General features: G+C 34.8%; 1 protein-coding gene and 2 pseudogenes across 1 annotated transcript; all 3 read left to right on the top strand.

Moving 5' to 3' along the window:
- Positions 1-940: 940 nt before the first annotated feature.
- On the top strand, positions 941-2,069 carry LOC147499675 (putative glucan endo-1,3-beta-glucosidase BG4). The gene is made up of 2 exons (XM_086563512.1): positions 941-1,438; positions 1,492-2,069. The coding sequence occupies exons 1-2, from the start codon at positions 1,054-1,056 to the stop codon at positions 2,067-2,069; spliced, it is 963 nt and encodes a 320-aa protein (XP_086419638.1). The 5' UTR covers positions 941-1,053.
- Positions 2,069-6,216, top strand: LOC147499674 (putative glucan endo-1,3-beta-glucosidase GVI pseudogene; annotated as a pseudogene).
- Positions 6,217-17,717: 11,501 nt separating this feature from the next.
- Positions 17,718-19,619, top strand: LOC147499673 (uncharacterized; annotated as a pseudogene).
- Positions 19,620-23,155: the final 3,536 nt, after the last annotated feature.

The raw sequence follows: 23,155 nt of genomic DNA, 5'->3' as shown, positions 1-23,155 counted from the left end.
TGAAATGTCGCAGTGACACAGTAGGATTAGATATGAAATGGGAGGCACGAAATGTACCAACTTCGCCAGGAAGACTGCATCGATTGTGTGAATATATATGTGCCAAGCTTCTAACCATTTATTCCAGGGTCTTCTTTCTTCTCTTTCTCATTATATCAAACTTCATGCAAGTCTCATTTGCTCATTAAAGTTTATTTGAATCTTAGAATTTTATCATAGGCATCGCGATGTCCATTCAGTTTGATGCCTCAGATGGGTGAAAATCCTTATTTTGAATTTCGCAGGTCTCGTTGTATACAAAAAATTATTTATGGTCTCGTTCACCTTAATATATTGAACCTCTATTTTCGCATATAGCTTTACCAGGTAATGCAAATCACCACGAATATTTAGAAAGTAACAGAGCTTACTTGCAATTTATAAAAATATTTGTTTTGCAAGTAGGCCTTTACTTGGATCAGCCAGACTCTATTTCCTTTCACCGCACCATTTTTAGATAATTGCTCGCGTTTAAGCTTTACATTGGAGTAATTGTTCAAGCGGAAGAATGGGAAAAATAGTATATATCTCCCACTTCATGCAAAAAACATAAAGCACCATTGTACTTCTCATAATTTAAAGGTATAAGACTGATCGATTTTTCCGAGTCTTGTCTTAAACTTGTATGTAATCAATCAGATGATATCTATGACAGCTCGACCCCTGGAGCCCGTCAAATAAAGCAATAAGGGTATCTCAATTTGTTTAACAATAATCGATTTGCTAACTTATAAGAAGGATCGGAAAGATGGAGGATAGAGATAATAGGGACTAAGAAAGAGAGAGAGCTGGCAAGATATCCATGAAATGTGGATTCCTTAAAGAAAACACGACCATTGTTTGTTTATACGTATGCGATAAGTGGCATTTACAATTTTCAATGTCAGCCCCGAATCTGTGATAACAAATAGTAATGCGCGCACTTGTGCAACTGTCCGGCCTTATCCCAAGAAAATTTGGGTCTTTATATAGATTTGTATCCTTTGAAGAGATGCAAAGTCTAACACAAAGAAGATGGATTTGCCAAAGTCGATAATTGTCATGGTTATGGTAATGTCTCAGCAGATCCTACTTCCAAATCTTGTAGGAGCAGTACCTGCAGTAGGAGTCAATTACGGATTAGTCGGGGATAATTTGCCACCCCCAAAGGATGTCATAAGTTTCATCAGAAGTAAAGGAATCTCAAGAGTTAGGCTTTTTGAACCAATACCTGAAGTCCTTGAAGCATTGAAAGGTTATACAGACATTGCTGTGTCGCTCGGCACAAGAAATGAGGAACTGCCTAATCTTGCAATGAGCCAACAAGCTGCAACTGATTGGATTAATAGAAATATAATTCCATATTCCAAGCAAGTTTCTTTCATATGGATCACGGCAGGTAATGAAGTCATCCCAGGAAGTTACGCTCAATATGTTCTCCCTGCTATAAAAATTTAGATGCAAGTCTGAAAGCACTTGGCGGCTTCCAAGATACAGTAGTCACCACTGTGGTCCCGTCAACCGTTCTTAGCACCTCCTATCCTCCATCAGAAGCTGTTTTCAATGATGAGAACATGATAAACGTCGCCAAATACCTGAATGAGAAAGGGTTTCCTCTTATGATCAATGTTTACCCATACTTTGCCATAGCCTCTGATCCAGCACACATTACTTTGGATTATGCTTTGTTCAAATCACATACTCCAGTAATTATGGATGGAAAGCTGGCCTATTACAATCTCTTTGATTCTATTTTCGACGCATTTGTAGCATCCATAGAGAAAGCAGTGGGAAGCAAGAACATTAATGTGCCAATCATTGTTTCTGAAAGTGGCTGGCCTAGTGCTGGTGGTCCACTGGCCACTGTAGAAAATGCAAGGACTTACAATAACAATCTCAAAGCTCATTTTCATAAGGGGACTCCAAGGTATAACAAACCGTTCGACGTATTTCTTTTTGCGGTGTTTAATGAAAACCAGAAAGCTCCAGGAGTTGAGCAGAATTTTGGTAATTTTTATCCAAGCATGGAACCTGTGTACCCCTTATGGTAATGGTTCTCATGTACTTTTGTAAATTACAATGTGTTATTTGTGTTCTGAGCCAATTAATTGATAGAAGAATTGGCGAATTCGGACTTAAAGTTGCTGGTATATATGAAGTGGTCTTCGGTTTAAGTTTGCCAGATTTGAGGATTGAGCTAAATTAGTTTCTTATCAAAAAAATATATTTTAAAAAGAAAAAGAAAAAGAAAAAAATGATTGAGCTAGCCCGGCCAATACTTTCACTTTAGCTGTTACTATCTTTGCAACAACTCAAGAAGACACGGTTGGGTTGGGTTGGGTTGTTACCAGCCTCACAGGCTCACACTTGGAACGGTTGTGAGGCAAGGTCATACGACACAATCACAGTCTCACACCACTAAATGACCTTGCCTCACATGCTCATATTTGGAACAGTGTGACCGCTAAAGTGGTGTTCACAGCCCTTCGAGTTCCTTATTAAGGTCATGCACATACACCATTCGGCCTAATACCTTGGCGTGACCGCTAAAGCGATGCTTTGAAAGATTTTAGCTCGGGATGAATGCTATGCCATCGGCACCGGGATTTAAAGCACCTTAAATTTTGCAACAATTTTTTGCTTCCGGCCCTAATCAAACATAGACGTGTGAGCAAGCAAACACTATGTTACATTAAATCTTGAACTTCATAATTGAGTCTTTTGTTTGTTTGCACACATGTCGGCATTTGAGCGTGACCTTATTGAAGGTCCAAATCCCACTCCAAACTATTGTTAAGGCTAGAAAACCTCAAGTAAAGCATCTAACAATCATTTATTTTACGTCACCGTCTCTGGCGAGGATGTTCCAATGTCATGGACATCAACATGTCAAAAATCATTCATTGTTTCCAAATTTCTAAACTCGCCAGAAAAGGATGGAGATTCTACATAAAATTGACACTTATAAAATATTTAAAAGCTAATTAAACTCCCCTACTTAATTTGTGAGGCAAATCTTTATAATTGGTATGTCAGTATGTAGGAGCCAAAATCTTTATTTTCTGAACTAATCAGTGACTGTAAGCAGATTCCCTTCAATTTAATGAGGATCATTCTGGGAAGGAGAAGGTGAGAAACATAATTTTGAAATGAACCTTAATCCCCTTATTTGGTAATCAAATTGTATCAATTTAATTTCTAAAACAAATCAAAACTCATTGTATTACTAATTTGCTATATATATATATAAGAAAGGGAGCTCAATGCTCAAATGACTTGTGGTAGCGACTTGCAAGAACATCTCAATTTCTCAAGTCATTCTTCTTCGGCTTATTAGTTTGTCCACTAAACTATTCGGTGAGTACTAGAGCTTATTAGTTAGTTATATGTTTATTAGTGATCTAACATTAGGATGCTAGTCCACCTTGCCCCTAAGCTTGGAACCAATCGTGCTGAGCTTGGTTTGCACCCAAAAGCAATCTGACTCCAATGGCCCAGTCCATTATTGGGCGAGACAGGTTGATAAACTAATGCAGATTGACTCTAATCTGACTCTGTCTTGTTTAAGCTTTTGTAATTGTCTCCTAACTCCAAAGTGATTTTTTTTTTTTTTTTTTTAAAACAGCTAGGGACTCCAAAGTGAATTTTGATGCATCATTTGGTGTCCTAACTTCCTGGTATCCAAAATGAAAAAAACAAAGCCATCACACACATACAAGTCACAACAAAAGATGAAAAATGTAAGCAACGCCTAGCGCTCTCATTGGAGGTCCTTGCAATGAGGACCCTAAACCCCAAGTTATTAATGAATTGGAGTGTTAGCTGGGTTTTTTTTTACACCCGAAATTCATGTCTCTGCCTAGTGTTGCGAGCTAACAATAGTGTTGCCTAAAAAAAAGGAAAAGAGTCAAAAACAAAAATGAAAACTCGATTTTATAATAGTGTATATTTGACTTTTTTAGACATCGGCAATGTATAGGCAGTTTTCGCCATTGTTGGTCAAGCTTCTGACTTGTTGTATACGATGTTTTGCCAATTCTTTTTGTTTTGTTTTTGATAAAAAATATTAAAAAAAAAAACAGAAGACTTTCCAATTCAAATATTACAGTCTTGTTTTAAAAAATTGATTTTTTTTTTTAAGTCCTCACAATTTGAAAATTGTAACAAGATTCCTCATATATGAAATTGCTTAAGATTTCTTATTGTTGTTATCTTGTAAAAGATTGCTTCATTATATCTCTCCTCTTCACTTTGGTAAACGTTAGTGAATTTTCCAACAACATTATAAATATTACAATTCTTTTTATTTTTCTTTTGATGGTTTGTTTTTAGGATTAATTAGTATTAATTTCCTACTAGATGAGCCAATTAGGATTTTCTTCCACTAGATGGGGAAATTAGGGTCTCCTCCAAGTACAAAAAAAAAATCAATTTAGATTGACCCATCTAGGGGGAAAGAATCCTAATTGGCTTATACCCTTGTTTTTATTGTGCAGTTGTCCCTTTGATTATACTTTAATGCATTCATTTGTTTTTCGGTTATTAATAATATACAAGAGCAAATGAGTATGCTAGTGAAAAATGTTAGTGAAATGCTTCAGTTTAAGCTCTTTTAATATATTGATTGATTGTGTGGCCTACAGAGCAGTGTAGGAGGCGATGGAACCTACGTGGGCAAAGTTGATCATGATTATGATTATATCTCAGCAAATAGGCTTTATAAGTAATTTCATACCACATTTATTTCATTTTTTATTAGGGTAAGAAAATTAAATAAATATGAGAACTTCTCAAAGTTTGAGGTGTTTGGATTCTATTTATTTACTGCCAAAAAGTGTTTATTAGTGAAAAAATATTTTTTGAAAAAATAAATGCGTTTGGTCTCTATTTTTTTTTTTTTTTAATTTTTCATCCAAAAAACTTGTTTTATGATAATTAGGTAAAACTTGTTTTTCAAGTTAAAAAACTGTTTTTCTTTGAGAGAAACACTTGGGCACTCGAAGCAAATGAACTGCCAGGATGATTTAGACTTTAGTACTTTATGCTGAAATATGTCGAGAAATATAATACAAAAAATGGTTTGATAAAATAGCTTTTAACAAAAATCACAACCCAATCATGTTTATTTAAAAACTGTTTTTAAAAATAAATATTTTTTCATAAAAATGTTTTTTAAGAAAAAATAATTTTTTGAAAAATAGAACCGTTACCCACTAATTACGTTTATTGGAATTTATTTTTCATTGACATTTTGCAGGAGCACCGGATGCTGGGATCAATTATGGATTAAATGGAGATAATCTATTACCCCCGAGCAATGTAATAGACTTCATCCACCGAAAAGGAATCTCAAGAGTTAGGCTCTTTGAACCAAATGCTGCAGTCCTAGAAGCATTGAGAGGTTTTACAGACATTGCTGTCTCTGTTGGTACAAGGAATGAGGATCTAGCTAGTTTGGCAAATAGCCAACAAGCCGCAACTGATTGGCTTAACACAAATATTGTTCCATACTACAACAACGTTGCTATCGTGTGGATCACAGCTGGTAATGAAGTAATTCCAGGGGAGAATGCTCAGTATGTTCTCCCTGCCATACAAAACTTACAGGCAGGTTTACAAACACTTGGCCTAAGAAACGTGGTAGTTACTACTGTTGTTGCAACTTCAGTTCTCGCTACATCCTATCCTCCATCACAAGGTGCCTTTGGTGATCAAAATATGATAGACGTCGTTGAACACTTGAATGGGAACGGTTTGCCACTCATGATCAATCTGTACCCTTACTTTGCCTTGGTCTCTGATCCAACCCACATTAGCTTGGAGTATGCTTTGTTCACTTCCACCACTCCTGTTGTCACTGATGGGAACCTACAATATTACAATCTCTTCGATGCTATGTTTGACAGTTTCGTAACAGCCACAGAGAAAGCTGTGGGAAATACGGACCTTAATATGTCCTTTATTGTTTCTGAAAGTGGCTGGCCTAGTGCTGGTGATCAAACCTATGCTACTATAGATAATGCAAGAACTTACAATAACAATCTCAAGAATCACCTTCAGAAGGGGACTCCAAGGTATCAAACACCGTTCGACGTATTCTTTTTTGCACTATTCAATGAAAACCAAAAATCTCCTGGAGTTGAACAGAATTTTGGCAATTACTATTCGGACGGGGTACCTGTCTACCCATTATGGTAATGATAACTTTGTGTAGATTATGAAATAGTGACTACATGTCTTGTAGCTTAGTAATATAAGCATTGGTTAATAACTCATGTCTAATGCTCCTGGTACAATAGAGGGGGATTTAGTTCTTGATCCCGAAGTGCTTGTAATCACAGTCTTTTCTTATTACAAACTAAGCATTGAATCCTGGTACGATAACTATGCTTCTTTTGTGACTCAAACGCCCTATAATAGGTCAAAACCATAGACCCTTGTTGATAAGATGAAGAACCTTCTACCACTGAGGAGACTAGAAAAAAAGGCAAAATACTCTGTTAGGTTCTTTTTCAAATTGGTTTACTTCCAACGAACAGGAAATTCAAAGAATAAACTCTGAATAATAGATAGATGGGCCTAAACCTTGTTCCATTTTCTTCATAAGGGATTATGGCCCAAGGACAAAGCCCAATAATAGTTTCGCCCCAAGTCTATCTTGAAATTTAATTATGGATTTGAGGAAAATCGGGCTGACGTAAGCAATCTTCATTAATAATTTCAGTTCAAGGACAAACCAGGCTGACATCATCATATGTAAATTTGTATTTACATATGACAATAATATAAAATTACGCAGTTTTCTTTACCCTATGTAAATTTAAAGTTTCATATGAAAATGTTTATATGAAAATGTAAATTTACAAAGTATTTTACATATGACAATGTACATTTACATGTGGAAATTTAAATTTACACAGTATTTTATGCAATTGAAGAAGTATGTAAAATTATATTAACATAGTTGTCGTGTAAATTTAAATTTTCATATGTAAATATACGAAAATGTTCATATGTAAATATATAAATTTACATTGTTGATGTCATCTTATTCTCTCATGACAAATATTCTTCTCACTTTGTAATCTATTTTTTAATTTTCCAATTCTAGATTATTGTTAATTGAAGAATAATTGGGTCAATTTCGACACCGATTCGATAAACAAGCAATTGAACAACAATTTAATTTCCTCTTCAAATCCTCGAATATTGTGTTAATCAATCGTGTGATTTATCTCGATTTTGATATTGTTGTCATTGATGATATTTTTAAGTTGGAACTTGGGAGTAGCAGTCCGATATACATGCAAACACCACTATGCATGTATGACATGTGTATACCAATATGCACACGCTATTATGTATGTGTGTAACACCCATGCAAACATCATTATGCATGTATACAACACACATGCAAACATTATTATATATGTGTGTATACATATGCATAACATACATGCAAACACTATTATGCATAACATACATGCAAACACTAGTGTATATATATCACACATGCGCACACCATTAATTATGCATGTGTGCAACAAACATGCAAACACTACTACTACACATGCACACACACCAGTATGCATGTGTCAAACAAACATACAAACACGTACCACTATGCATGTGTACAACATGAAATAAATTAAATATCTCATGTTAGTCGATTGTAACATAAAATGTGAGCGTGCTGGGGTGGTCAAAAACAAAATTGAAAAGTCGCGTTAGAATTTTCTCCACAGGCTGACATTTTGATTTTGATTTAATTGATAAAAACTTAAATGAGAGTAATATCATCTTTCAGCCGTGGTCAACCCGATTTGTCCTTAAGCCATAATTATCTGTCAACCCAAACTAGAAGCTAAATTAAAACTTGATTATGTCCTATGGACCCGTTCTTAAATGAATCTATCTAGCCATATTTTATTATGTGGACTATGGGTTTTGGGAGTAAGGACTTAGCCCAGTTATTAAGTTATCTAGTTGTTACTTGCCCTGGCTCATGAACTCACTATGGATTTTTGTAATGTTGGAAGCAGATTAATTAACAAGAAATTGGTTTAAAGGCCCATTTTCGAGGTGAAAAACACTCTCAGAATTATTCTTTTTTTTTTTAATCACTCTCAAGGACAATTTTTGGATAAAAATAACCCTGAAAACCAATTTTCGAGTGAAAATAACTTGCAAGGACAAATAGCCCAGATTTGAAATAAATATTTTTCAATTTTACCTTTTCTGTTGTTTTATTATGAATAATAAGTGTCCATACCTTATGTTGATGTATGAACAACCCACATAGGTGAACATACATTATATATACAATATATTAATGTATGAACAATGATTTTTCATAGCTCATATTGAGGTATAAATAATGATTATTCATATTTCAATCGGTATTCTTACTGATCTTACATTATGTTGAGGTATGAACATTGATTGTTCATATCCCAAATAGGCATGAACAATCATTCATACTCCAACACGTGTTATTATTGATCAAACATTATGTTGAGGTATGAATAGTGATTGTTCGTACATGAAACAGGTAAGAACAATGATTGAGGTATGAACAATGATTGAGGTATGAATAGTGATTGTTCATACTCCAATAGGTGTTTTTATTGATCATGCATTATGTTGAAGTATGAACATTGATTATTCATACCCCAAATAGGTATGAACAATCAGTGGTGGAGCCAAGAAATTAATCCAGGCAGGGCACCATAGAATGAATATAATAAATATTTCATTAAAAAAAACAACAAAAAAAAAAAAAAAACAAACCAATCAACAAGAATGACCATAGATTGTTTATTTAATAATAATATAAATGCAAAAAATATCAGTTCACATACCTCCAATAACATAATAATTTTCACAATTGCCCTCGGCGAGTTGAAGGATGCCCTGAAGCTGAACGACCCATCTTTTGGAAGTGTTGAAGGATTGCTTCATCATCAACACAATCAAAAATGTCATTTTCGATGTATGTAATTAACCAAACAATCATTCAGCCAACCATCTCCCATTCGGTTGCGCAATCGGTTTTTTATGATGTGCATAGCAGAAAATGCTCTCTCCACGATGGGGCGAGTAATGCAGACAAGATTAATGACAATGTCATCAACAAAAACACTAACAGATAGACGATACTTTTCTTTGTCTCTACCATCTTAATTCCTAACAAGATCACTGACTCCATTTAATTATGAAAATTTATGGCTAGAGCGCACATCGATAATATAATTATCTAGCTGATCATGAAGTATCATAAGAGTTTTAGGGGAAACATCACTCGGATAAAATTCAACAAGACGTATCAAACCTTTCTTATCAAATGCAACAAACAAATTACTTGGATTTAACAAACAAATTACTGAGACAGAAAGAGAGATAGCAGTTATACCTTTTTTGTTTTCCTTTTGAATTAATAACACTAGTAACTTTTTTTGGGTCCAAAGTTGAAGGGGCCCCCTACTTGTCCATTAATAGATCCGCCATGTTGATGTATGAACAACGATTGTTCATACTTCAAATAGGTATATATGAACAACGATTGTTCATACTCCAATATATGTTCTTACTGATCATGCATTATGTTGAGGTATGAACCCCAAATAGGTATGAACAATGAGTGATCATAGCTCATGTTAAGTATGAACAACCCAAATATGTATGAACAATGACTGTTCATACTCCAATATGTGTTATTACTGATAATACATTATGTTGAGGTATGAACAATCATTGTTCATACGAATATATATATGAATAATGATTGTTCATAGCTTATATTGAGGTATGAACAATAATTGTTCATGCTATATAGTATATACACCGAGTCGTTTCAGTTGGATCGGGCCATTTACTATTTCGTGCCAGGGGTATATTTGATTTTTCATTTACCCGAGCCGTTTTTAATTTCGCATTAAAAGTATATTTGACTTTTTATCTGCCCCTATCTTTATGAGTAATTAAAAAAAAAAAAGGTTATAAGAATTACTTTCCCCCGATCTATCCTGTCCTGCAGAGTCACTCCCCGATTAATTAAAACTTGGTTAGTTGATATCGCTGTAAACTTTTCGTGTTATCAAAAAGAATTTCACACTTAAAACATTTTATCAACATTCTTTCTTTGTTCTCCTTGTTTGTTTATGTTATTTGGTGGGGAGGGAGTGGATAAAATGTTTCAAATCATAATTCATATATGGATTGATAGTGCACATATCAATATATGATAGGCATGTCAAGGTCAGTTAGTTCAAAATTTCATTCTAGACTACAACTCTGTCTATTTCATATACGCAATGGTGGAATGGTGGATCATGTGATGTATTCATGTCATGTGCTTCTTTGGACACCTAATACTAGTAAATTCAGATCCATAACCAACCTTGAATTACAATTTTCTTCTCTAGGTTTATAGGAATTGATGAATATCAAACAAACTTATTCAACTATAATAATTGCATGTTTAGAGGAATTGGAGGAAAAAATTGCACAATAATTATTGAACAAACGTTTATTTATTTGTTAAGATCTTCATGATTCTAACATGCCTATCTTATTGTTAAAGTAACACATACACTTCGCAAAGCGTGATACTTTCTTCAGGATGAAAGCACCACCCAATGAATCTATGATAGCTCTCACTTTTCACTATTAATCCAAAAGCATGGCAACCACAAATCATGGTAACCTACTGCCTCTCTTTCAAACATATATTTCCTTTCCGTATGTTTTCCAAATTCCATGTTATAAGGGCATCACCAATGCGGCCTTCATAATGCAGCCCCTATATGGCCTTTATTCCTACCGATTGCTTTAAAGACCCGGCCCGTTTTGCTAATTTTTGGGAAGAGTCGAACTCACAACCTACTCACTCCCAAACTAACTCAAGACTCAAACATCTACCACTATTCCAATAGAACTTGTTATGATAGAGTCTCTCACGATTTTAATCTTACTTTTTAGAAGTTGCATTGTAGAACCCATTATTTGGAAGTCCTCAATATCATGTTTGTCCTTTATCCTAACCTCTAAAATGCTAACGTGGCCCTCTATTTTGAGGGCCTGCATTGGTGATGCCCTAAGAAAATATTCCAGAATTAGTATTCGAACATGGGCCATGGCCCACGGCCCATGGTGAGCAAATGTGACAATAGCAACAAGAACTCGCTTCTGTACACGATAAGTAGTTTTAAGTTTTTAATCTCTTTCAAGTTCCACGATATAGTTAGTTTTTGGAAGTTTTTTGGAATCTCTTTCAAGTTCCAAAACTTCCAACTATAAATTAGGGATTTTCTTTGATTTTGGGGATTTGAGGTTTCTATTCCAAAGAAATTGAATTCCACCCTAAAATCCTGGTTGCCAAACACACCCTTAGGGATTTTGGAATTATTGGAATTCCGAAAATCTGAAAAACCGAAATTCACAATATTTCAACCTATATCATATTTTGATTTCGATTAATTTCAAAATCATCAATATTTCGACTCTATGTTGTTTTTTTATCCTGCGGAATTCTGACATTCCATTCAGAATCATGAACACTGCTTCCAACACAATTTGAATGTATCAGAATTTAGTTATCATCTGCATTGAAAATACATTCAGCTTATATGTTCATAATTTTCACAAATTATAGAATTATAGACGATGGATGGTTGTACGTGGGCATATAAAAGTGGACAAAAATAGGTCGGTTGCACATAAACCATTGAGTGATTACCATGTGATTTGTCAATTTACATGTTGTACATGGAAAGTCTCTTTATTTAGCGTTACATATCAAGATTTTGGTGAAAATGAAATTTCATTCCTAAAAAAGCCTAACAAATAACAATATTAATGAACAAAACCACTACATTTTTCTCATTAGGCTATAATATTAGGTTGTTGTTAGGAAAATGTTTGCAAACTAAAGATGAACTTTGATAGTTGAGACCACAATCCAAGTCTAATTAAGTTTGTTAAATAGACACTTGTTATTTATATGGTCATTTTCTTCAACAAAGGTGAACCCCCTAACTAGCAGTTATTTTATAACCCCTAAGTAACTAGATCATCCCAACTAAAATTAAGTTTTACGTGGAGGCAAGTACAAATTTTGGGAAAGGTAAAATTTATGTAAGATCAACATTTGTAACTGAATATGCAGTCTTCAAGGGAGATATGCAGTCTATGCTCACTATTAAGGTGATCCTAAACACCTTTGCTTAAGTAACTGGTCTTAATATTAACAACTCCAAAACTACTCTCATCACTGGAGGATTGAATCTTGAAGAAAGTCAATTCCTGGTTAACATCATGGAGGTTAACCTTGCTCAACCACCTGTCACTTACCTTGGACTGCCTCTTGTTTCTTCTCGGTTTGGCAAAAGGGTATGCCAGCCTCTCATTGAAAAGGTTACTAACCGTATTCAAAATTGGAAGTCAAGGTGTCTTTCTCATGCTGGCAGACTTGAATTAATTCACTCGGTTCTCTCATCCTTTCATGTATACTGGACTAGAACCTTTATTTTGCCATTTTCTGTCCTTGATGAGGTCACAAGAATATGTAACAGATTTCTATGGAGTGGGCCTAAAATGGAAGGAAGCATGCACCATGCAAGTAGGGCCAGAACTACAATGAGTAAAAAAGAAGGTGGGCTTGGCATCATGAATCTTAGGCTCTCGAACAAAGCAGCATATCTAGGGCTGGTTGGTTTTCAAACTAGTGTCTAAAGAAAACTCTCTTTGGACAGAATGGACATGGCACAACCATATTAAACATCAGTTTTTCTGGCACCTCAAAGCCCCTAAAAATTGTTCATGGGTATGGCTTAATATTTTGAAGTCTAGGGATGACGCTAAGAGGTTTATTAAATACAGCATCTCCAATGGAGAAAACACTCATGTTTGGTATGACCCATGGTGTTCTGAGACTCTGCTTATTGACATGCCTGAAGCTAGAAATCTTTTGCATGTGTCTCTTGATGCTAAAGTCTGCTCTCCGGGGTCCTGGAATGATCATGTTATGTCTCTGCCTCTAGGACCTCTTAAAAACATGATTCTGGGTACAAATATCAACAGATTCCTACATGAAGATAAGATTATTTGGACTCCAAGTTCTAACGGACTCTTCTCCTCCAAGTTGGCTTATGAAGCTATGAGAATCCCTAGAGAGAAAGTGATTTGGTTCAACCTTGTCTGGGGTAAACTTGTCATGCTCAAGCATTCCTTCACTGCTTGGCAATTATTTGCCAATAGTCTTCCCACTCAAGATAGGCTTATTAAAAAGAAAGTCCTTCATTCCCCAAGCTGTTGTTTGTGTAACATGGCTAGGGAGAACTCACATAATCTCTTCTTTGATTGCCAATACTCTCTATATATTTGGAGCCGAGTCAAATCCATGTTAGGCATCAATGCATCAATTTTGAGCTCAAACAGTGAGTGACACCATATCATGAGTATCTGTAGCTCTAACTCAGCAACAGCTGAGATTATCAAAGCTTTTGCTTGTGCAGCTATAAGCTTCATTTGGAATGAGAGGAACCAGAGACGCTTTGAACATAAATCACTACCATGACAAATTATCTATACCAATCTTATGAACACCATGAAAGTCTATCTGCAAGAGCTTTTAATTCAGGTGAAGCTCAATCCAGATGCAAAGTCCCTCTTGGACAAGCTTGGCATCGAGGCTTCTTACAAACAATGCATTCAATCCAGTTGCATATGTACCAAACCGGAAGTGGACAAACAACTCGATGATGCTTCAAAAACCGATGATCACATATCCAAGGCCCAAACTATTTAAAATATCGAAAATATATAATGGTGGACCCAAATATTATTATATATAGTTTTATTTTAAAATGGTAAAAAAGTCCAACCGATATATCGGAAAATATCGAACTATTTTAAAATCGGATATATATCCATTTTTAACAAATATATTTAAAATCCTATCGGATATATTGAAATATCGGATTTATATTTTAAAATGGTAAAAGTCAACCGATATATATCGATTATATCGAAATGATATAAAGTTTCATATCGGAAATTCCGATATATATCGGGAAAAATTCTATATTCGATGGATATATGTCGGAAATCGATGTCGATTGTACCAAAATACCGATATATATCGGAGATATATCGGGCGATATTTTGGTCCATGGATAACACCGGCAGGTCTTATCGGCTCTAATGGAGAAGTAATTCTAGGCGCATTAATCGGGGAGGAACTAGGTTATGTTATATCAAGAGATGAAAGCCATTTATGAAGGCTTACTTGGTTGCGATTTGATCCAAAAACGAAAAAAATTAGTTGCTTCGACTCCATGAATGCAATTCAAATTTTGATGGGAAAGGAACTAGCTTTTTGAATGCTTCTTTGGGACATCCATGCGGCCATCAAAGATGTTGTTTCTAGGATGCAAAAGGTGGATTTCATTCACGTTTTGAATGTAATCGGCATAATTGGCGGAGATTTATAATGGTTGCAACTACTCAGAAACCCACTTTTGAAGCTAGACTTCAAGACATTGTGGGTGAGGACAAAGCAGGACACTTGTATTTGAGACGTTAATGAACAGGGGGGGTCTGTAACCCCAAGCTTTATTAAAAAAAAAACATTTGTAACTGAATATAAATTACTATACCTATATATATATACCTACCTATATATATAGCCCAGCTCCTAAAAGGACCTTAAATAAGGACCAAATCTAAAACAACTACAACTTCACCTACAAAATGATTTAAAACCTAATCTTTTGTGCATATGATCTACTAACCATAATGAACATCTTTACAAAAATTCAACTCGTTTGACAATTTTTAATATTGGCAAAAGATGATTGCAAAAACTAGACATTTCTGGACCATTAGATATTTTTTCAAAAGTGGACAACAATTTTTATCTAAGTTAGAGGATATCAAACGAGTTGAATTTTTGTAGAGATGTTCTTTATTGTTAGTAGATCATATGCATAAAATATTAGGTTTTAAATCATTTTGTAAATGAAGTTGTGGGTTATTTTAGATTTAGTACTTATTTAAGGTCATTTTAGGAGTCAGATATATATATATATATATATATATATATATATATATATATATATATATATATATATATTATCATTCTCAAAAAAAGTAGCTACATAAGTTAACTTAAAATAAGTACATAAGTAAAACTTCACCTATAAAATGAATTCAAATCTAATTTTTTTTTGTGGTTGTGAAACACTCATCATAAAGATCATCCCCACAAAATTTCAGCTCATTTGGAAACCTCTAACATAGATAAAAATTGTTGTCATCTTTAAAAAAAAATCTAACGGTCTAGAAATATTGAGTTTTTGCAATAATTTTTTGCTAATGTTAGAGGTTTCCAAATGAACTGAAATTTTATGGAGATGATCTTTACAGTGAGTATATCATATTCACAAAACATTGGGGCTGAATTCATTTTATAGATAAAATTTTACCTACGTACTTATTTTAAGTTAACTTAAGTAGCTACTTTTTAGAACAAAAAACTCGTCTCATTCTTCCAAAATTTGGAAGAGCATTATAAAAGCTTGCAATAAATTCCTGCCAAACTTGTGTTGGCATATTGGTAATGGTGCAAGCATTGACATTTGGCTGGATCTATGGATCCCTATCATACGTGACAATAAACTCTTTGGGCCACCACCCAAGCCAATAACCAGTTTAAGTTTGTATCCGATTTTATTGATCCCATAACCAGAGTATGAAACTTGATTATTATAAATGAGTTATTCATTTTCGCAGTGACAAATGAAATTCTTAAGATCCCACTCAGTCAAATTGTTCATGATGATACTATCAGATGATTGGGAGAGAAAAATAGTGAACTCACAGTTAAGTTAGTGTACAAATATCTTAGCAGTGATTACCAAAAAAATTCACATTTCTTTTGGAATTACATATAGCACCTTGACACTGCTCAACCGGTAAAGCTCTACTTATGAAAAGCAGTGAAAAATGCCTTGCAGACATAGGAAATTTGAGTTATCGGAATATAGCCCAGTTATCTATCTGTCCGAGATGTAATAATCAGGTGGAGTCAACCTCACATGCTCTCTTCCATTGTACTATGCTCAAGCGTATTTGGTATGATTCTGGTCTTGGCCTAAGAACTGAAAATTGGAACCTGAGTGATAATCTCAGCTCTGTTTTGAGTAGTCTTATCAATTGACACAATACTAAGCATGACATCATAGACATGCTTTAGCTCTCAGAGCTACAACCATGTACTCCATATGGATTGATCGGAATGATCTCATATTCAACAACAAATAAACTCCTATCATCGTTATCCTTTTCAGGGCAAACACTTACATCACCAAGAACAACAAACCACTTATTAGCAGGAGTACCAATTGGCCCAGCATAGGCTCAGATTGGTCTTATATATCTACGATGCATCCCGGGTGGACAATTACACCAAATAGGCTTCAATTTTGCTTTATGGAACTCGTTGGTGTATGCATTGATGCAAGACATGACAGGGGTAGAGTTGGGGACGCAAAAGAGGCTGAAGCCAGAGTTATCTTTGAAGGATTGAAATTAGCACAGCGGTTGCACATCAATAAAGTAGCAATATTATCATACTGCCAAACCCTTTGTTCCTATTTTGGAGCCGTGAGAAAACAATATTTTATTGGGGAACAACGTCTATAGCTCATGATATATACTATTTATTATCTAAATTAGTTGAGTATAAACTTTACTATGTTAGTAGAACTCTAAACTTTGTCGCCCATAGTTTAGCTTTTAGAGGTAGACGGCCCCTACTTACTTTTGTCTAGACCCTCATTCAGCACGGTCCTTAGTTGAATTGTCATCGAGTATGTAATTTTGTAATTTTAGGGAGTCACTGCTTTTTAGAGGCTAACTTCCATTTGCTCAAAAAAAAAATAATAAATAAATAAATAAATAATTATGAAATGATAATTTATAGGCCTTACCAAAAATTCCGGGAACAAAGAAAGGTGTAACAACTGTATTGTCGTTCCAAGTTGGGCTTCACGTATTCTCCCTTTCAAATCAACACCAGTCGGGTCTACATTGGAAGATCAGATACTTGTTGGGCATCTTTTGTTAGATTAATGTTCTGATCTTCTTGAAGGACCACATAGAGGTGCTACATCAATATTTTCATGAAGATGATGGCACCAATTCTTCTCCTCAAAAGTTTTGGGTTATTAGTGTCCCTCAATGTTTCAGGGTGACCCTCCAACTATACCACAACTTGAAAATATTAGTTCATTTGATCTACCCTCCACATTTTCAATAATAACAAAAAAAACGAAAAGAAAAATGTGCTATCGTAAGATGACACAGGGAGCTCATATCATAAAAAGACTATACTTCAATTCATGTAGGTCTACTTTTTGAATTAATATAAAATGCCAAACAATTTGGTGAGCATGTCAAATATTGCATAATTACATGTCAATAAATACTGTAATTGGATGTGTAATCCTTAAGCAACCATTGTAAAAAAAAAAAGGTTTACTCCTGATACCACAGGGCATTGAGTACTACTTCTACAGTTTTAATCATTTTTACTTCAATTTCCTGCTTCATTTAAAAAGTCTTACCCATAGAATACTTATTTCCCTACCAAAAAAAACATGAAAAAATTAGTAATAAGTTTAAGAATGCTGCTGGCATCATAACTTTGATTTCTCAGCTCTAATGGCATGTGATTATGTCTGTTAAAGAAACGGTCTTTATGTATTATTTTGTCCCTGTGTCTGTATGTGTAACTGAGACTCTCTGACCACTCTGTCTATGTGTGAGAGAGAGAGAGAGATTCTTTCTTGGCTTTTTCCAGGAGAAGTAATGTTGTAAAAACCAGCTTTCCAGTTATACCCCTGTTGTTTTTTAAACTGGGCTTGATGTTCATTATTACAAGGTCTCATTCCTTAGTTGTCTCTGTTCCTTACTATTAACCTCGCTCCTAAGTCCTATATCTATAAGTCTCACCTCATTCTCATCTTTTTTCAGTTAGTATCTTAGCTACGTACTGGTTTTAGCAAAGATACTGATGGTGAAACTAGTCCCATCTCTATCTCTCTCTCTTTGGATATTTTTTAGTTCTATTTTAAGAGTGGGGTCTTTGTCCTTTCTGTAAATTTTGGCTGGTTTCTGAATCTGTAAAGGAGATCTTTTGGAAAACAGTTTCTGATACATATAAGTCATATTTTCTTCATACTATTATTATTTGCTTTCTTAGTGATAAGCTGTTTTGAGACATGGTATCTTTGAAACCAGTACTACTCTCCACATTTCACCGATTTAAAGGTGGGGCCTTTTCCTTTTAGTCAAATTTGACTGATTTCTGTATATGTGAAGGAAGTCTTTTAAAATTTCAAAAAAATTCATATACCCAAATCATATCAAGCCTTGAAAGCAGTTTCTGAAGCACCTGGGATATGGTATCTTGATTTTTTGGTTGAGGTAACTTACCATCTTCATTTCTGTTTTGTTTTTTTACAATTTGAGTATATATATATAAATTAAGGTTAGTGAGTTATCCTATTAGAAGAAAGGAATAGAGTTGTGTTGTTGGTATAAGGATGAGGGATTTTCCTACCTGTTTTGGTGAAAATGCAGTCCAAATCGCTGATTCATCATCGAGTTCTAATAAAGCTGCTCAAAATTTGGTTACTTGTGTTTATCAAACTAAATTAAGAGGTAATTCTTGTTTAGTTAATGTTACATGGAACAAGAGTATGATGGGTCAAGGCCTTAGTGTTGGGATCGACAATTCGGCCAACCAGTGTCTCTGTAAAGTTGATATTAAACCTTGGTTGTTTTCCAAAAGAAAAGGTTCTAAGAGTTTAGAGGTTGATGCAAGTAAAGTTCATATATATTGGGATCTTTCATCTGCAAAATTTGGGTCAGGGCCTGAACCATTGGAAGGATTCTACCTCAAATAGTTTTTGACAAGGAGATAGGTCTCCTACTTGGAGATTTGACAAAAGAGGCATACAAGAAATCAAATGTAGCTCCAATTCCTTCAGACGCCAATTATATTGCCAAGAGGGAGCACATCTTTGGGAAGAGGTTTTATTGTACAAAGGCTCAATTTTCTGAAAATGGGAAGTTTCATGACATAGCAATTGAGTGTGATACTGGTGGCCTCGTTGATCCTTGTCTCATGATCCGTATTGACACTAAGATGATGATGCAAGTGAAACGGTTAAAGTGGAAGTTCCGAGGTAACCAGTCCATTGTTATTGATGGGAACTCCGTTGAGGTTTTCTGGGATGTTCATAGTTGGCTCTTCGGTACATCCCTGGGCAATGCAGTTTTCATGTTCCACACATGCTTTACACCTGAGAAGTTGTGGAGCAGCAATATGTCATCTGACTCTGCTATATTATCCCTGTCTAAGTCACTGACATTCCGAGATTCACAGTTACAAGGTCTTGGTTTCTCCCTGATATTATATGCTTGGAAAAATGAGTAGAAGTCTCCCTATACAGATATTTTGTGAGTGAGGGTTTTTATAGCCTATATGCTTGAATTAAGCCAAAAATTGTTTGTAAGTGGATGCATTTGTTTTCCCTTCTTGACTATAAACTATCAAATCTGATTTGATTAGAAACTATTATATTTCTAGTACATAGTCATCTGAATGTCATTTAATTTGGAAATATACTTATTATAACTCTCGAGAACTGTCTTTACTTGCACAGTTGCTTTTCCTTGCTAACAAAAGTTACTGACATCATGTATGTATCCTACAAGAGATTAAACATTTTGACACACTACTGCTATATAGTGTAATAGTGTAATCCCAAAACGAATGCCCCTGCAGATATGCAATATGTATTATATTGATACATGCTTAAATGTAGTATGTAAAAGCTTCATATCTGCTTTTAGTTTTGGCATAGATGTCTCCTTGATCAAATAGTTGTCAGTATATGAAGGTAAAGAAGGTTTTGCTTAGGTTTTCCCTATTGTGATGATTATAGAAGATGTTTGTTATTATCTTTTATCTTCTTGTCTTTGTTGATTCATTGATTGCTCTTGGCTCTTAAGAGGTTGATATCTTGAGCCATTTACCTATTCAAGAGCTTTGATTATACTTTTGTAAGTTTTCCTAATCCTGTTGTCTCTCCTGAAGCAATTAGTCGTGCCATATTATAGATAGATTGATGCTTTAGGTGAAGGAGTTGCATGCTTGTGAAACAACAGTGTAGTATCCTGTAGTGGGGCATCTCTGTCTACAGTGGGTAAGAGGCTTACATTGCAAAACAACTATTCCTGCTCAAAATAACTAGGTCATTAAGAAATGTGTATCCTTTTATTGGAAGGCTCACCTAAGCCCATCACCTCACACAAAGTCGCTCGGGTTCACTCCCAGTGCCTAGCCAATGCAATGCCTAAAACTGCAGAGGTATAACTTCATTAACGCCATCCAAATTGGTTTATTCGTTTTGAACTCGCCACCAAGGACTACACTTGCTTAAGGCTGACCTTGGAACTTCCATTTGGACTTGGATTCTGCAGATTGAATTTTCAATACATAATTTCAGCAACCTCTTTTATTTCTTTTTTATTGTCGGTAGTGGGGGAGGTTAGTTCCGAAAGACTGGAAATCAGTAAAATGAACTTGAAGCAGCGAATCTTTATTTACCAGGATCTGTTTGAGTGATTCAGTTTGTCAGGCACTTCATGTTATTATTGGTATGTCAAACTTGTTGGAATCTCTAAGTGTATTTGAAAATACTTGTGAGTGTGTGCAAAGTGGAGGAGATGAACCATATGTGTTCTCTCCACTTTAGTCATAGTAGATAGTCCCACATTGGTTATCCAACATCGGGTTGGGTTCGGGCTTGGGGCTTGGAAAACTTCTTGTTGTGGGTAGTGGTTTGACCAATGGACTAAACTTGTTTTGCTTTTTTCTTGAAAGGCAACCAGTTTCAAAGTGTTCTATTAGGAGTTGGTCTCTTCCTCCTAACCTCTAAATAGGAATTTTTCCATAGAGAGAAAAGACTTGATGAAAACTCAACTCGGTAAAAACTAAAACCAGTCCTTTTTCTTCTTCTCTTCTTCTGTCCCGGCCGCCCGATTATATATTGCTCTAGGGGGAACAAAGTCAGTCAGCCGTTAACCATTGAATCAAGACAATTTTTTCGCACCATTGGAAGGGGCGAAATCTTTTTCCTTAAGGGATGTTCTAATCCGCTTTGGTTATTCCCGATTCTTTATTGCTCTATCGGTTCTACTTTAGTTGCTGTGTTCATACAACTATTCTAAATAATCTTAAGGAAAGAGTTTTGTAGTAGAACAAAGGAGAGTGTTTTTAAGACAATCAAAAGATAAGTCTTTTACTTTGAGTTATTGTTTGTGTTATTGGGTTATGACTTTAGAAATTTTCTAATAATTTCGTTTTGATAGGGAACCAATTAAAGATTGAATATTTATTGATCTTTTGTGGTTTATCAAACCCTATATGGTTGTAGACTTTTCTCCCATGTTTGTGGGAGTCAAATATGAGGAAACACGTCAAAGTTCGTCTTTTTTTTTTTTCTGTTCACGGAAACTGCTATAACTTTCAGCTCAGAGGCTCGGTTTTGCAATCCGCTTCTTGTGTTGGATAGCTGATTCAAAGAGCTTTCCAGTGGTATAAGGCTTGATACCAATTCGTCCTGAGCTGGTTCAGAGTTACAGTTCTTTTGAACTGTTTTTCTGGAAGGAAGAAAATATGGTAATCCGGTTTTCAATCGGTTAGGTATCGTATTCTTTCACTATTTGCAATTCTTTTGGTTTGATTATATAGTGATATTCTTGCCTTGAGTTGCATGCTAGTTTTCTTAGGAGGGAAATCCCTAAGCTTAAACTTCTTTAATAACCTAGTCAACAAATTATACGTGTTTATCAATCGAGGAATTAATTAATTGGGTTGACTAGAAGTAGTTTGATATTAATTTTCTTTGTACATATGTAGATGTATGTAGATGGTCTAAGAGAGACCTTAAGATAGTTAATATCAACCACACTCAAATCTTGGATAGTAATTATAATGTATTCAATGCATAATTGCTTACCTTTATTGAAACGTGTTGTTGGGCGATGGTTATAATTGTCTTTTGTTGTGAAAATACATGTTAGATGAAGTAACTTGTAGCTTATATCTAATATAGCATATGTTAAAGTTGTGTAGCATGCTAATTTTGGATATTAATCATCGTAACTTGATGATAGTTTATTAGTAATTTTTTTCTAGTTGGAAGACATTAATGGGTTGAGCCATTAGATGTTGTGGTAATAATTTGAGGTCTTGTTAATAGGGTATCCTATCTTGCTTGAGCTCATGTAAAAATAGGAGGTGAAGTCCTCGGTTGTTTTGCATATTCATTGGCTAGATTTGCTTAAATATCGTTAATTTTTGTTGTAGGGGTACCTTAAAGTTTACTTTTCCCAACCTATGATATGATATTTACCATGTTTGGCATGAATGCATTATTTAACATTGACATGAAGTTTAACCATGTCATATATTATTAAGAATGAGTATCGTTGCTCACGAGAGGAAACAATATCAATTATATCCTCCTAAACCTAATTTAGTCAAGGAGATGTAAGGTTATGGATTGTCTTCTTGAGACAATATCCTCCAGATGACTATTTTTCCACAAAAGAGATGTATTGTCTTATTAGGCATTATCCTCCTTGACTATGGATAAATAGCTAAGGTGATGTACAAGTCGTGGATTGTCTCCCTATGATAGTTGAATGTTGAATGATGAAAAAGAAGGATGATAATGATATTATCTCTCGTAATCCGATTCTTCTATTCTTTAAGATTCATTAGAATCTTTTGTAGATTTCCTTTCATATAGATAACATGAACATAATATGACTATGTTTATATGATCTAGAATCATAGACTTGAGTAAAATATATTCTTGTCATAAGAAGAGTGCATTTTATTGTTGTTGTTTCTTTTAGTGTTAAGAAGCGGTATAATGTGTTTTTGCATGAAAGTTTGATTAGGTTGAAAGTAACTATTGAACTGTAGGGGGTGGTGACCCATATGCATAACACTTGTTTTACCATAGTTCATCTCACAAGATAATTGGAAGAGACA

Source organism: Coptis chinensis, chromosome 5, assembly GCF_015680905.1.
Source record: "Coptis chinensis isolate HL-2020 chromosome 5, ASM1568090v1, whole genome shotgun sequence".
NCBI classification, from domain to species: domain Eukaryota; kingdom Viridiplantae; phylum Streptophyta; class Magnoliopsida; order Ranunculales; family Ranunculaceae; genus Coptis; species Coptis chinensis.
The sequence above is the reverse complement of the archived record's forward strand: the minus strand, read 5'-3'. Positions and strand labels throughout refer to the sequence as shown.